This window comes from Chelonoidis abingdonii, chromosome 8 (assembly GCF_003597395.2).
Source record: "Chelonoidis abingdonii isolate Lonesome George chromosome 8, CheloAbing_2.0, whole genome shotgun sequence".
Lineage (NCBI taxonomy): Eukaryota > Metazoa > Chordata > Testudines > Testudinidae > Chelonoidis > Chelonoidis abingdonii.
Window position 1 is genome coordinate 78124556 of NC_133776.1, and position 13570 is coordinate 78138125.

The 13570-nt window shown below is 42.3% G+C and overlaps 1 protein-coding gene across 1 annotated transcript in view; it reads right to left on the reverse strand.

The window, feature by feature from the left end:
- The window catches only part of LOC116834708 (sodium/hydrogen exchanger 2-like), a 72819-nt gene that overhangs the window by 19205 nt on the left and 40044 nt on the right, over nt 1–13570 (reverse strand). Inside the window, exons 8-10 of the mRNA XM_075068422.1 lie at nt 11056–11145; nt 5346–5416; nt 1169–1333 (exon numbers count right to left, since the gene is read on the reverse strand). Coding sequence (XP_074924523.1) covers nt 1169–1333; nt 5346–5416; nt 11056–11145 — 326 coding nt within the window. The remainder of the gene's footprint in view (nt 1–1168; nt 1334–5345; nt 5417–11055; nt 11146–13570) is intronic.

Genomic DNA, 13570 nt, shown 5'->3' on the forward strand with positions numbered 1-13570 from the left:
GGCGGTGCTTTGGGTCTTCAGCAGCACTTCAGCGGCGAGTCCTTCGCTTACTCTGGGTCTTCGACGACACTTCAGCAGCGGGTCCTTCAGTGCCGCTGAAGACCTGGAGTGAGTGAAGGACCCACCGCCGAAGTGCCTCCAAAAACTCAGAGCACCGCCCGGTGAATACAAGCCCCAGGTGTTTTTTTACATGTGTTTTTTTTTTAAGTCATCCCTGATAGGGCCCTGTCAAAACTGTTTGAATTGGGCCTCGCACTTCCTAAAGCCGGCCCTGGTAATAGTAGCTTTATTTTCTCTATCTATGTCATGCAATGGGAGGGATCCATGAAGTATGTAGGAGAGGTGGGTTGCTTGCGATTGGACCATATGGGTAAGAAATGTAAATTACTTTCACCCCTGCCCAAACCCCAGGGCTCCCAGCCACCTCTGCCGCTGGTAGCTCTGGGGATGATTTAAAGGGCCCAGCTCCTAGCTTCAGCTGAATCTCTGAGCCCTTTAAATCCTAATTTAAAAGGCCTGGGATTTAAAGGCCCCACTTCTTCTGATAGAGGCCACGCCTCTTCCAGTTGAGGCCCTTCCCCCTTTGCAGGACTCTGGAGTACCGGCAAGTCTTTTAAGTTACTTTCACCCCTGAATTTGATATGTGTGAGAGTTCCTTGCCCACATCCCATTCCCTGCCTCCAGGTTGTGGCAAACTCCTTTCCTCCTCCACACCCATAAGCAAGATTAACTGTCTGTGTTAACACCCCAAGCAGGCAACAAATCAGACCTGGTGACCCAGCTACTCCAAATCATATGACAATTTCCATTTCAATTAAGATTTTAAAGGGGTCTGATACAAAGTTATTATACAACCATTACGTGCCAGGGGATTGGCTAGCACTCTAATCTTTTAAGGGTCCAGTCACACAGCATGGATAAACCAAACATGGATTGACTGAACCTGGTTCAAATGGTTAAACAAGAAAACATCAACAAAATTCAACAATTTTAAAAAATATTTCTTTTAGTCATTTATATTTTACCTAATGCCACAAACATGCTAATGTCTGTGTTACAATCAGGGACACAGTGCGCCTGCAATCAGGATTCCCAAGCAGGGAATCAATCTCCCATCAACTTTTCTGAAGTACTTTGTGTTATTACACCAGGCTAGGAAAACACCTACAGCAAAGATGAATGGGATGGTTCATGAATAAACTGCCCTGCTTCTACTAACTCAATGGCATGTTTCCTCTCCAGCTTTTCGTAGAGCAGCACAATACTTGATTTTGGCTGGTCATACTCTCGGAGTAAGAACTTCTGAAGATACTTGCTGTTGAAATATTCCAGTCTGTTCAGGAACAAAAAACAAACAAACACTGCTGTACTGATACTGTAATGCTCATGACTTGTAGAAAACAAAAATAAAACCCTGCTGTGCTGAACCTCTAATGCTCTTTCTTTGAACAAAATTGCACTGTCTTGTTCTTTCCTCCCCAGGACCCAGAACTGGTTCTGGCAGATTGGCTGTTGTTCCTTTAGATGTCTGCTTTTCAGCAAGTTTAGACATTGTTACTTTAGACGTCTTGCTTTGCGGGTGTGCAAAGAACACAGGGTTGTGTTCTATATTAATTCTATAATGTGGCACATGAAGCAAGTTAGAGCTTCTCAGAATGCAATTTGTAATGCAATAAAATGCCTCCAAAGGACCAAAATGACCATGAACTCCATTACCTTTGCTTATTACATTAGAGCAAACAGAAGTGACTGGGATCAAACCAGCAACTTTCAGAATCCCGTCTCAAAGCAGATCCCAGCTCAGTGGTTGAAGGAGATTTAGTTCACTTCACATACTAGTACAGATACTCAAGTTTGGCCATTGTTTGGCCCCACGTGTCTCTCTCTAGCCAGCAATTTAACCTAGGTGCTACACTCAGAAGGATCCAGTCCTCAGTTGCTTAGTAGACAGTGTTTTCAACACCACCTAGTGGTCATTCCAAAAGCAGTCATTCTTCAGAAAAGAAGTATCTGTCAGATTACACATACAAGAATCCTGAATCAGGTGTGCATGTTTGTAGAGCAAATAGTAAAAGATGGTAGATTATTACCGGTGTACTTTAAAGGTCTTTCTCTTTACAAAAACAAAATTGACATGAAAATATAATTTACCTCATATTTAATGAAAATTTGGCGTTTTGTTATGAAAATCTCAGTGAATGGTCCATTTTTTTTCAGTACCTCAACGTAACACAACAGTCTTCAATCACTGTTTCAGCTAGCATTGATCTTATGTTCTTTACAAGAAAAACCAGGAAAAGCTACATTTTCAGATTCACAGCCCTTCACTGATCTAAACAGAAGGATGACTTACAGCAGAAGCACTGGCAGGATAGAGGACAGTTGGACAAGCGAATGGAAGGAGGAGTAAATATAATTAAACCTTAAATGTAAAGAACAGCTGTAGGTTCAAACAAATGTACAGATTCCTAATACGAAGTGATAAAAGATAAGTGATAACAAATAACAAATAGTGCTAAAAATTAGGGCTGACGATTAATGGCAGTTAACTCACATGATTAACTCAAAACAATAAATCACTATTCACTGCGTTGTTAAATAACAGAATATCAATTGAAATTTATTCAATATTTTTGGATGTTTTTCTATATTTTCAAATATATTGATTTCTATTACAACACAGAGTACAAAGCATACAGTGCTCACTTTATATTATTATTTTTATTGCAAATATTTCCACTGTAAAAATGATAAACAAAAAATAGTATTTTTCAATTCAACTAATACAAGTACTGTTGTGAAAGTGCACCTTACAAATGTAGAATGGTTTTTGTTACATAACTGCACTCAAAACCAAAACAATGTAAATCTTTAGAACCTACAAATCCACTCAGTCCTATTTCTTGTTCAGCCAATCCCTAAAACAAACAATTTGTTTACTTTTATGGGAGATACTGCTGCCTGCTTCTTATTTACAATGTCACCTGAAAGTGAAATAAGTGTTCGCATGGCACTTTTGTAGCCAGTGTTGCAAGGTATTTACGTGCCAGATATACTAAACATTTGTATGCCCCTTCATGCTTCGGCCACCATTCCAGAAGACATACATCCATGCTGATGATGCTTGTTAAAAAAATAATGCATTAAATAAATTTGTGACTGAACTCCTTGCGGGGAGAACTGTATGTCTCCAGTTCTGTTTTACCTGCATTCTGCCATATATTTCATGCTATAGCAGTGTCAGATGATGACCCAGTACATGATCATTTTAAGAACACTTTCACAGCAGATTTGACAAAACACAAAGAAGGTACCCAAGGTTTAAGAATCTGAAGTGCCTTCAAAAATCTGAGAGAGACGAGGTGTGGAGAAATCTTCAGAAATCTTAAAAAAGCAACACTCTGAAGCAGAAATTACAGAACTTGAACGACCAAAAAAGAAAATCAACTTTCTTCTGGTGGCATCTCACTCAGATGATGAAAATGAACATGTGTCAGTCCATTCTGCTTTGGATCGCTATCTTGCAGAACACGTCATCAGCAAGGATGCATGTCCTCTGGAATGGTGGTTGAAGCATGAAGGGACATATGAATCTTTAGCACATCTGGCACTGAAATACCTTTAGACGCCGGTTACAACAGTGCCATGCACACGCCTGTTCTCACTTTCAGGTGACATTGTAAATGAGAAGCGGGCAGGATTATCTCCTGCAAACTGTAACCAAACTCATTTATCTGAGCAATTGGCTGAAGTAGGACTGAGTGGTCTTGTACGAGCTAAAATTTTTTATTTCTGAATGCAGTTTTTTTTGTACATAATTCTACATTTGTAGGTTCAACTTTCATGATTAAGAGATTGCACAACAGTACCTGTACTGGATGAATTGAAAAATACTATTTCTTTTGTTTTTTACAGTACAAATATTTGTAATAAAAAATAAATATAAAGTGAGCATTGTACACTTTGTATTCTGTGTTGTAACTGAAATCAATATATTTGAAAATGTAGAATATATCCAAAAATATTTAAACAAATTGTATTCTATTATTAATAGCACAATTAATCATGCAATTAATTGCGATTTATTTTTTTTAAAGTGCGATTAATCGAGATTAATTTTTTTAATCGCTTGACAGCCCTATTAATAATACCACTGTATTTGTACCTCCTCATTAAAATACATATATTTACATTTTATCACCTCACTAGAGGTGATAAAATAGTATAGTAGTGACTCTGCTATGGTTAAGTCTTTCATATTGCACTTGAGTAGGTCAAATACTGAATCACCAAAAGTGGATAGGGCATCCCATCTTTTCTGTCTTTACCTTTAGTTTCTATTTTTAAAGGAAATGCATGTTCCTTTAAAACCAAAACTCTTTAAAGGATGAAAAATAAGCTACAGTCTGTGTCCCCCCATTCCCAGTAATCCATAAAATAGCAAAAAAAAGCGGTCAGGAAATACTCATATATACAAAGTGAAAACAAAGCAGAAAAAAAAATACAAATAGCCAAGCCAAGAGATACTGAACACACTGGAAAGACATCAATACTCTAAGGTTTAGCTATTTCTAGGGAGATAAACCCTGTTCAAGAAGGCATTTTAGTCTTTGCTTTTGGTGCACACTAGTCCCTCTTTGTTATTTGGACCATTAAAACCAAAGTAAATGAGCAATATGATTTTTTGTGACTTGTCTCAACTTCGTCCCACCAGGATATGAAAGAGCCCAAATGGTGATGGCCCTTTGGTAGTGTCAACGCTATATTAAACCAGCACACCTTATCAGGAAGGCCTGGTTCCCTGAAAAGGAAGGTCTATAGCTCCTGCCATGCAACTGTTACACATGTGCTTAATGTTACACATCTGAGTAACCCCTTCAATGTACGTGTGTGTTTTCAGGACCAGAGCTCTAATCAACACAACACGAGAATGTGCCAACAGACCAATGCTTGAAGCAACCAGTGTTATGTAGGGTGTTGACATGACACCTGGGACCTTCATTTACAACATCTCCATGTTTTTGTTTTGACTGAGGGGAAAGGTTTTGGGAAGAGAAGAAAGAAGTCCTCTGTCAGTGAAGTACCACCATATGACATCCAAATGGGGGAGAACAGAAAGAGGAACATGGACAGTCTGTTCTGATTTGGTGCCCAGACAACCTAGTCCCACCTTTTGAGCTTAAGGAAAGAAAAGAAAAGCTGTCCCTCTTTGTTTGTGGCTGTCATCTGCTTTATGACAGACAGATGAATGAAGCTCAGCTATCCCCAGTGGAACCATATGGAAACAGAAACCAGACTCTTTTTTCTCAAATATGTACACAGTTGTATTTTTGGCAAATCCTTACTTGTCTTTCCAGTAATACTGTCCCCAGTGTCCAGATATATCTTCTATGCCAGCGAGCAAATGATCCAAGAACTAAACAGAAGAGAGGATTTTGCTGTACACCAGTGTTTTATTGCATATATGATGAACTCTGTTTGATAACATCAAAAGCTAGCAGACAAAAGGCAGAACATTTTCAGCTAGGTGCAGTAAACAAGAACAGGACCTGTCTGCATAATTCCCCATTCAGTCATCCATGCTTATTCCTTGGTTCTAAAATGCAATGAGGCTTCTTTTTTTCAGGTGTATAATCACTGAGGGACATGGATCTGTTTTTTATGAAACATGCAGGTTGGCCAATGCCTTGCATGTCCCGCATAGTGTGACTTGACAAACACTGGAAGCTCATACTGAATGTTTGAAGAGCAATGTGTTTCATGAGAAAGATATATTTGGTGCATAGGTGCTGACTACATAGGGCTGGAGCTTCTCCTGGAATAATAAATACCCCTATGCTACTAAATAAAATCAATGACTACATTGCATCTTAAACACAAGCAGCTTATTTCTATGTTAAAAATTCTGAACAGGGAAATTTTCAACCTTAAAAAGTCTCCTGAATTTCCTAAATTGCCTCCCCAGCTGTTGTCACCAGAACAACCAGCAGCAGACTCTGCTATGCCACTGTTCATTACCCCCATCATACAATTGTTCCTGTGCAGCTTCAATCAGCTCTAATTAGAGAAATCTCCTTTTGCACACAGAGATATACTAAGCTTTCAGCAAGAAGGTATTAATCATATGACAGTGCTCGCTATACCAGCCTCCTCCATTCTTTGACTTCCCCCGAGGCTACACACAGCAACCTAACATGGCTTCAGATGTGCTAGACTGCACCTTACTGGGGCTTCTCAGGGCAGGTCTACACTACGGGGCTAAGTCAATCTAAGTTACGCAATTCCAACTACATGACTAATATAGCTCAATGGTGGGTAAACCTGTAGCCTGTGAGCCGCATGCGACCCATCGGGGTAATCCGATTGCGGACCATGAGACATTATGCTGATGTTGACCACCTGCAGGTACCGCCCCCCCCCCACAGCTCCCAGTGGCTGCAGTTCTCTGTTCCCAGCCAATGAGAGCTGCGGGAAGCGGCAGCCCACAAGTCCCTGGGGACCGCTGCTTACCACTGCTCCCATTGACCAGGAATGGCGAATCACAGCCCCTGGGAGCTGCAGGGGGCCATGCCTGTGGACAGTCAATGTTAGCAAAATGTCTTGCAGCCTGCAATTAGATTACCCTGATGGGGTGCATGCGGCCTGCAGGTTGCCCACCACTGACATAGCTGGAGTCACGGGTTGCCCACCACTGACATAGCTGGAGAAACTCTCCCATCAAATTACCTTATATTTTCTCGTTCAAGTGGTGTACCAGAGTTGATGGGAGAGTGACTGGCAGTCAGTTTAGCAGGTCTTCACTAGACCTGCTAAATCAACCGCCGGTGGATCAATCGCCGTGCTTCAATCCCCTGGTAATTCTAGATATACCCTGTCACATTAAACTAACTCCAGTGAGCTAACACAACTGAAAAGCACATTCTTTTTGCCCATCAAACCAGAACCTTTAAAAGGTGGTTTGGGAGGGGGAGTCCATGACATTTGATGCCACAGAAGTTTTCCTTCTCATTTCTCTCCTATTACATTTAGATAGGGCTTCATTTTTCCTTTAGTTAGTGGTAACAAATGCTACTGAGACAATAATTGGCCTCCCAGGCTGAGTTTAGCTTGAGCCCTCACCCCTGGCTTTTTGGATAAGTAAGTGAAGGAGGTGAATCATATACCCAGGGCCAGCTCCAGGCCCCAGCGCACCAAGCGTGTACTTGGCATGCCATGGGGGGCGCTCTGCCAGTTGCCGGGAGGGCGGCAGGCGGCTCCAGAGGACCTCCCGCAGGTGTGCCTGCGGAGGGTCCGCTGGTCCCGCGGCTCCGGTGGACCATCCGCAGGCACGCCTGCAGGAGGTCCACTGGAGCCACAGGATCGGCGAGCGGCAGAGCGCTCCCTGCGGGGTACCATTGTGCTTGGGGCGGCGAAATGGCTAGAGTCGGCCCTGCACATACCCATTAAATCTTAAGGGATGTCTACAAATACTACATCTCTGTCCCGTCTTTACACTTTCTGCCTTCAAATCAGCAAGGATCAGAAGCCAGAATCACTGACAGGAAGGTATTAATTATTAATTATTATTATTGGTACAGCACCAGCAGGATGGTGCTGACAGGCAACTGATCCCCAGTGTAGGGTGGCTACCAGATATTCTGTACATTGGCTGGAAAGGTGTTGGGAGGGGAGGAGCGGCCAGACTGTCAAGAGGGAGAGGCAGTTCTTACTCAAAGTTTTCTGGCCTGTGGGGAGTTAGAACTAGGGGGAGCTGGTAGCTAGGAAACAGCAAGAAATAGGGATTGGTGGGGCAGGAAAAGTGGAGCTAGGGGAGAACATGCTACAGAATGAAGGGTGAACGACCTGCAGGGGAAGCTTTAAGTGAAAAAGGTGAACAATGGGAAGATGCCGGGGCAGCCAGGCCAAGCCAGCAAGGCAGGAGTAGGGAGCTCTCCGTTTGTGACTGTGCATCACCATCGCTGATGGGGTGAAGTTCACGCTAAGCCACTGTCACAGAGAGTCACTGATCCACCAAGGCAGCAGATCGGCACATCTATTCATATTTATGGGTATCCATTTTCATTCTTGCATAGGCAAAAGTTCAGGCTGTCTAAAGACTGCAGAATTAGGCCCACTCATTGTAACACTAACACCACAAATATTTAGTTTAAAAAATCCTAAATTGTGCCTTTCAGTCAAAATGGTAAAAAGGGATCCCAGACAGAGCATTACAATTATCCTCTCTGAAGAAATCAATTAAAGGAAGAAAGCTTCCTCTGGGTTCCTGAGTGCCTGCTTTCTAGCTACCTGTATTGTTACCATGTCTACTTAATTAGTACATAGCTGTTTTCAGCTCACATTATCCAATAAACACTTCTTAAGAGATGATTTACCATTCATGCTCTAACAAAAGAAGGAAGTGGTTCCTGTTTGCTATAGGAAAAGCATCTTCAGCCTATTGAACTGTTCCATTAACCTTAGACAAAGCCCCATAATACATACTAATTGGGAGAATGCCAAGCCTGTTTCCTACAAGTGCTTTCAGAGCAAACACCGTTTTCATTTTATTTGTTGTTGTTGTCAAAAAGAGAAAAGAACTATTCCTTAGCAATTAGTACTCTGGTAAAAATGATTTGCCTTCAAAAAATTCTATTCATAACTAACACTTTACCTATGACAAAATGCTTCAAGGACACTGCCTAGTAAAAAATCCCACTGCCACGATACTAACACTTTGGCTGACCAGAGAAAAAACAAAGCCTCTCCAGTTTGTTTCATGGGCAAGTTTGGCAGGATTTTCTGTACTTTCACTAGCTGTTTTCCTTGCATACCAGTTCCCCTATTTGTTTGATTTGTGTTTGTAATACCATCATTATTGGCAGTGAGATTCAGAAACAGGGGTATTACCTGGAATTACTACTGACTCAGGTTTTTAAACTGACTAGATTCTAAATGATGTTTAAACATCCTATTTGCTGTGATATGTAAGACACAGTGCGCTAGATTCTGGCCCACACTGCAATCCCTCTGGCTGCTGCAGTGGTACAAAGGTATGCTAAACTATGCTAAACGGGCAGCTGAGGAGTCCCCTGGCAAGCTGGAATCCTCTGTCTGCGTAGCTGGTGTAGGCAGCTCTACATCACCCCTACCTGGCCCCTTAGCGTGAGGGCATAACAGAGGTGGAAGGGAACTTGTCCAAGCAATGCTGCATTCCAGCAATCCCCAGCTGGCAATAACAACCCCATGGGAACTTAGACCAGCCCTGAGATTGGGCCAAGTGTAAAGCCACCATAGTCTCTCCACAATTCCCTACAGCTGCTCTGAGCTGCAGTTTGTCATAGCTGAGAATGTAGCCCATTTCATCCTAGAGGAATAGATAAAGGAACTGGCCTGGGAGTGTAAACATATGGGATCTACTGAGGACTCGGTCACTGATCTGCTGCATGACTATGGGTTTGTCACTTAGCCTCACTGTGCCTGTTTCTCTCTTGTCTAAAGGTGACCTCAGGTAGGGTATGTTTGTAATTGTAGTGCTTTCACCTCTCCCCTTCTAGAAACTGTTAATATTACACCAAATCAGCTCTACCAATGCTTAAACACACTAAATAAAGTTTTCTAATTACATGAAGGCTTATAGAAATGGCTGATTGTAGAATATTAGAGTTGGAAAGGACCTCAGGAGGTCATCTGGTCTAACCCCCTGCTCAAAGCAGGACCAATGCCCAACTATTTTGTTTTGTCCCAGATCCCTAAATGGTCCCCTCAAGGATTGACCTCACAACCCTGGGTTTAGCAGGCCAATGCTCCAACCACTGAGCGATCCCTTCCCCATTCCCCAATATTTAACCTCAAGTAGGAAGTGAGCCAAATCCACCAAATTACATTAGTTAAGAACTCTGTACCATTGTGTTAGGGAAACAATGTATGTTTGGTTTTTTGAGTGTGACAATCCCTTGCAATTTGAAGCTACAAATTAACATCAAATTAAATTTACCCCTTCCTTGGGGCCCAGTCTTGCTCTGGGGCTCACATGACAACTCTTTGCAGGCTATTTGTGCAGCACTTGTGCACACAAGCAGGGTAGCAAATAGCATGGTAGCTGTTCTGCATAAACCAGGTGAAGGGATTTCTCAGCCACTGCCCATTCTATGTTTGCAAAGCCTGCAACGTGGGCATTTCCAATGTATATGTTTGTGTGGGTGGGTGGGCGGCTAACTGTGCTTACGTGGGCTAAAGCCAACTTACATGGACATGGAAAACTACTACACAGCAGCCCTTCTTTGTGTCAGGAGCATCTTCATCCCAAGTATAGGATTAATTGCTCTTACTTCTGTAGCATGAATCAAATGAGAGTCTTTTCAATGACTTCAGTGGGCTTTGGAGCAGGCTGCTGCTGAGGGACTGAAGCTGAGAGATGTAATTGCCATGAATATGAATATATCCAAATACATTACCACTAGACTTGCTATCATGTCCCAGCCATCCCCCGCAACTCAGAGCTCTGCCCATGTTTGGGGCTGTGTTCTCCTTTGGTGTCAGCTCTTTTCTTTTGGAGGTGTCCTTCCAGCATTTGGTGATTATTAGTGGCCAGCCAGAACCCCCACAGAAACACAAAAAACAGAACTACAGCTAAACCTATATGCTAACTTCTTAGCACTAGGTCCAGAGCTGGGGCTAGTGCCTGGTGCACAGGGCACTAATGCTGGATCATTCCCCCAACTAGGAAAGCCCATCCCCCCGTTGCCTCCTTGATCCCTTCCAGACAGGCAGAAAGGACGGGGTTAGGTTAGACTGTAAACTCTTAGGGGCAGATACAGCACCTAGCACAGTGGTACCCTGATCAGGTCCCTGTGTGCTACTGCACTAAGAATAGCAGAGCTTACTACCTTCGTATGACTCTGAGCCTGAAAAGGAATCTGCATTCAGAAAGCCGCACTGAACTAAACAGGACTCTGCAAGGACTCAAGGGTCTTCAGAGGCAAATTGCTTGGCAGGATCAGGCCTATTAGCAAAGCAAATTGAAATGCTGTAATCACACCCACCCTTTGGCTAGGCTTAAAGAGCTGAGCCACTTACCCGGATGTGAATCTGTTCCCCCACCGTGGGCGCACTTTCTCTTTTCCTCTTCACATCTAATAAGTCAACAAGAGGACGGATGGTCATTCCCTGCACATAATGACAGACACACAAATAAGGGTCTCTTAACAACACAGCAACTTTTCAAAGGACCAGCATGTTTTCTAGTTACATATCTTTTAGCCTGTGCTGAAAATTTGCTGTTGAACAGCATCACCAACATCAACAGAAAATTAGCATAGCAACCCACTTCCTGCTGCTAAATCCTGACTTGTTTCCAGTGAGAAGAGTTCTTTGGGCCAGTCTCTCTCCTCAGCTTTTTTGCTCTTTTCAATATGTGAAGCCATTGTCTGTGAAAAACTCTGTACCTGTTTGCAACCAAAAAACTTTATTTACCAACAGACAAGCTATGTTAATGATCCCAGTCCTCTCACACATTCAGAGATTTTAAGGCTAAAGGGACTTGCATTACCTCTTGTATTATACAGAGTAATAATTTCTGTCCCAGTAATTTCGGCCTCAAGTCTACAAAAACTGCACAATTAATTGATTTTTTCAGTTTGGTGGCCAAACTGAAAAAATCTGGGAGGGGGAGAACATTTGGAGTCTAACTGAAACTGAATTTTTTATTTTTTTCTCACCTAAGGATTTTTTTTTAAAAAACATCTCAGGACAAAAACTATTTTGTTCAATCCGAAAATATTTTTGTTCATTCTATTGTGTTACATTTTCAGGTGGGTTTTTTTTCCCCCTTTGCAAAAAAAAAAAAAAAAAAAAATACAAATCTAGCTAAATTTAGAAAGAAAATGTCATTTCCAAATGAAAAGTCAAAGCATGATATTTCAAAAATGTCAAAACAGCTCATTGTGATTTAAAAAAAAACACCATGTTTTTTCATTTTTCATTCAGCCAAAACTATTTGCCAAATTCAACCTGAATCCATTAAACGTTTTTGGTCACCCTGAAGCTTCCTGTTTTGGTGAATAAAGTATTCCAGTGACAAATTTCACCCAGCTGTAAAGCCTATAACTCCTGCTTGAGAGCTAGCATGTCTTGTAGAAAGAGGTCTAGTTGAAATGTAAACATGTTAACTGATGACAGTTCTGAGCACCTTGCAGGAGTCTTACTGTCAGCATCTGTGATTTATCTATGACTAACTGGTGAGGGATGGGGAAAAAGTTTTAAAAAATCTTTCCATGGAACTCATGAATGAGAATCTCTGAAGTTCTACTGTGATCAGGGGCGGCTCTAGACATTTCGCCACCACAAGCACGGCGGCATGCCACAGGGGGTGCTCTGCCTGTCGGTGGTCCCACTGCTCCAGTGGACCTCCCGCAGGCATGCCACCAAAGGCACCCTGCCTGCCACCCTCCCGGTGACCAGCAGAGCGCCCCCCCCCCCCGGCATGCCGCCCCAAGCACGCGCTTGGCGTGCTGGGGCCTGGAGCTGCCCCTGGCTGTGATTACAATCCATTATATCTCTTAAGTTTGCCACTTTAAGAAATTACTTTCCTATGCTACGCCTGCAACAAAAATGACACAGTAGCTGATGCTCATGACTCTCTTGAATGTCACAAGAGTTGGCATGGAGGACAGCTTTAATTGCAAGAACAATTAATGTGTCATTTTAACCACTAATGTCAATACAGAATTCATCAACATTCAGTGTAAATAATATAAATCTTACAAATTTAGAAATAACACATATTGCAAATTAAGCAGCGCCTATGTAATTTGGCCTCTTGTCTTTTGCTGGATAATCAGCTGGGTTTGTTTTCATTTTAAACTGACAGTACTGAGTTCTGTGACCATGACTCCCAACTTCTCACATACACAGAAAGAGATCTCTATGGCTCTGATCCTGAGTGTTGTTTTATATGAGCAGGCCCCTGCGCTTGTGCAGAGCCCCATTAACTTCAAAAGAGTTCTGGTGGGGGGATGGGGCAGGGGTAGACTCCTGCAGCCACATGGATAAACTTGCTGGATTGTGGCCTTAGTACTGATTGATGGCTGTATATAACCTGTGTGAAATGTATTACTGGTGTCAATCCAGTTGCTAATGGATAAGTGTCCACATCACACAAAAAACCCCAAACCCTTCACAATTTAACAGTTCCTTCTTAGCAATTTCACTATGGAGGTCATGGTCTGAATAGGCAGAGAGAGTGAACTATAAATGGAGAACATGGCATTTAGTTTTTAAGGACACAGAGAGAAAAAAACAATGAAATTCCTTTGTGGTATTCAAGACAAACCAAAGGCTTTTTTGAGGACTTTATGGTGCAAGTGGAATACATCAGGCCAGTCTGGGAGCACTGAGTATCTGTCAGTTGCCCCCAGAATTTCACAAAATTACTGATCACTCCTGCTGTGTAAATTCAGAAATGATGAAGATACTTTTGCCACAGGTTCAGATAGACCAAAATAGACATTGTGACTGGGTTATATACTGCATGAATATAGCCATGCATGGCCACACCTAACTGCTTACAGATCATGTTTTAGGTCTAGTAAAG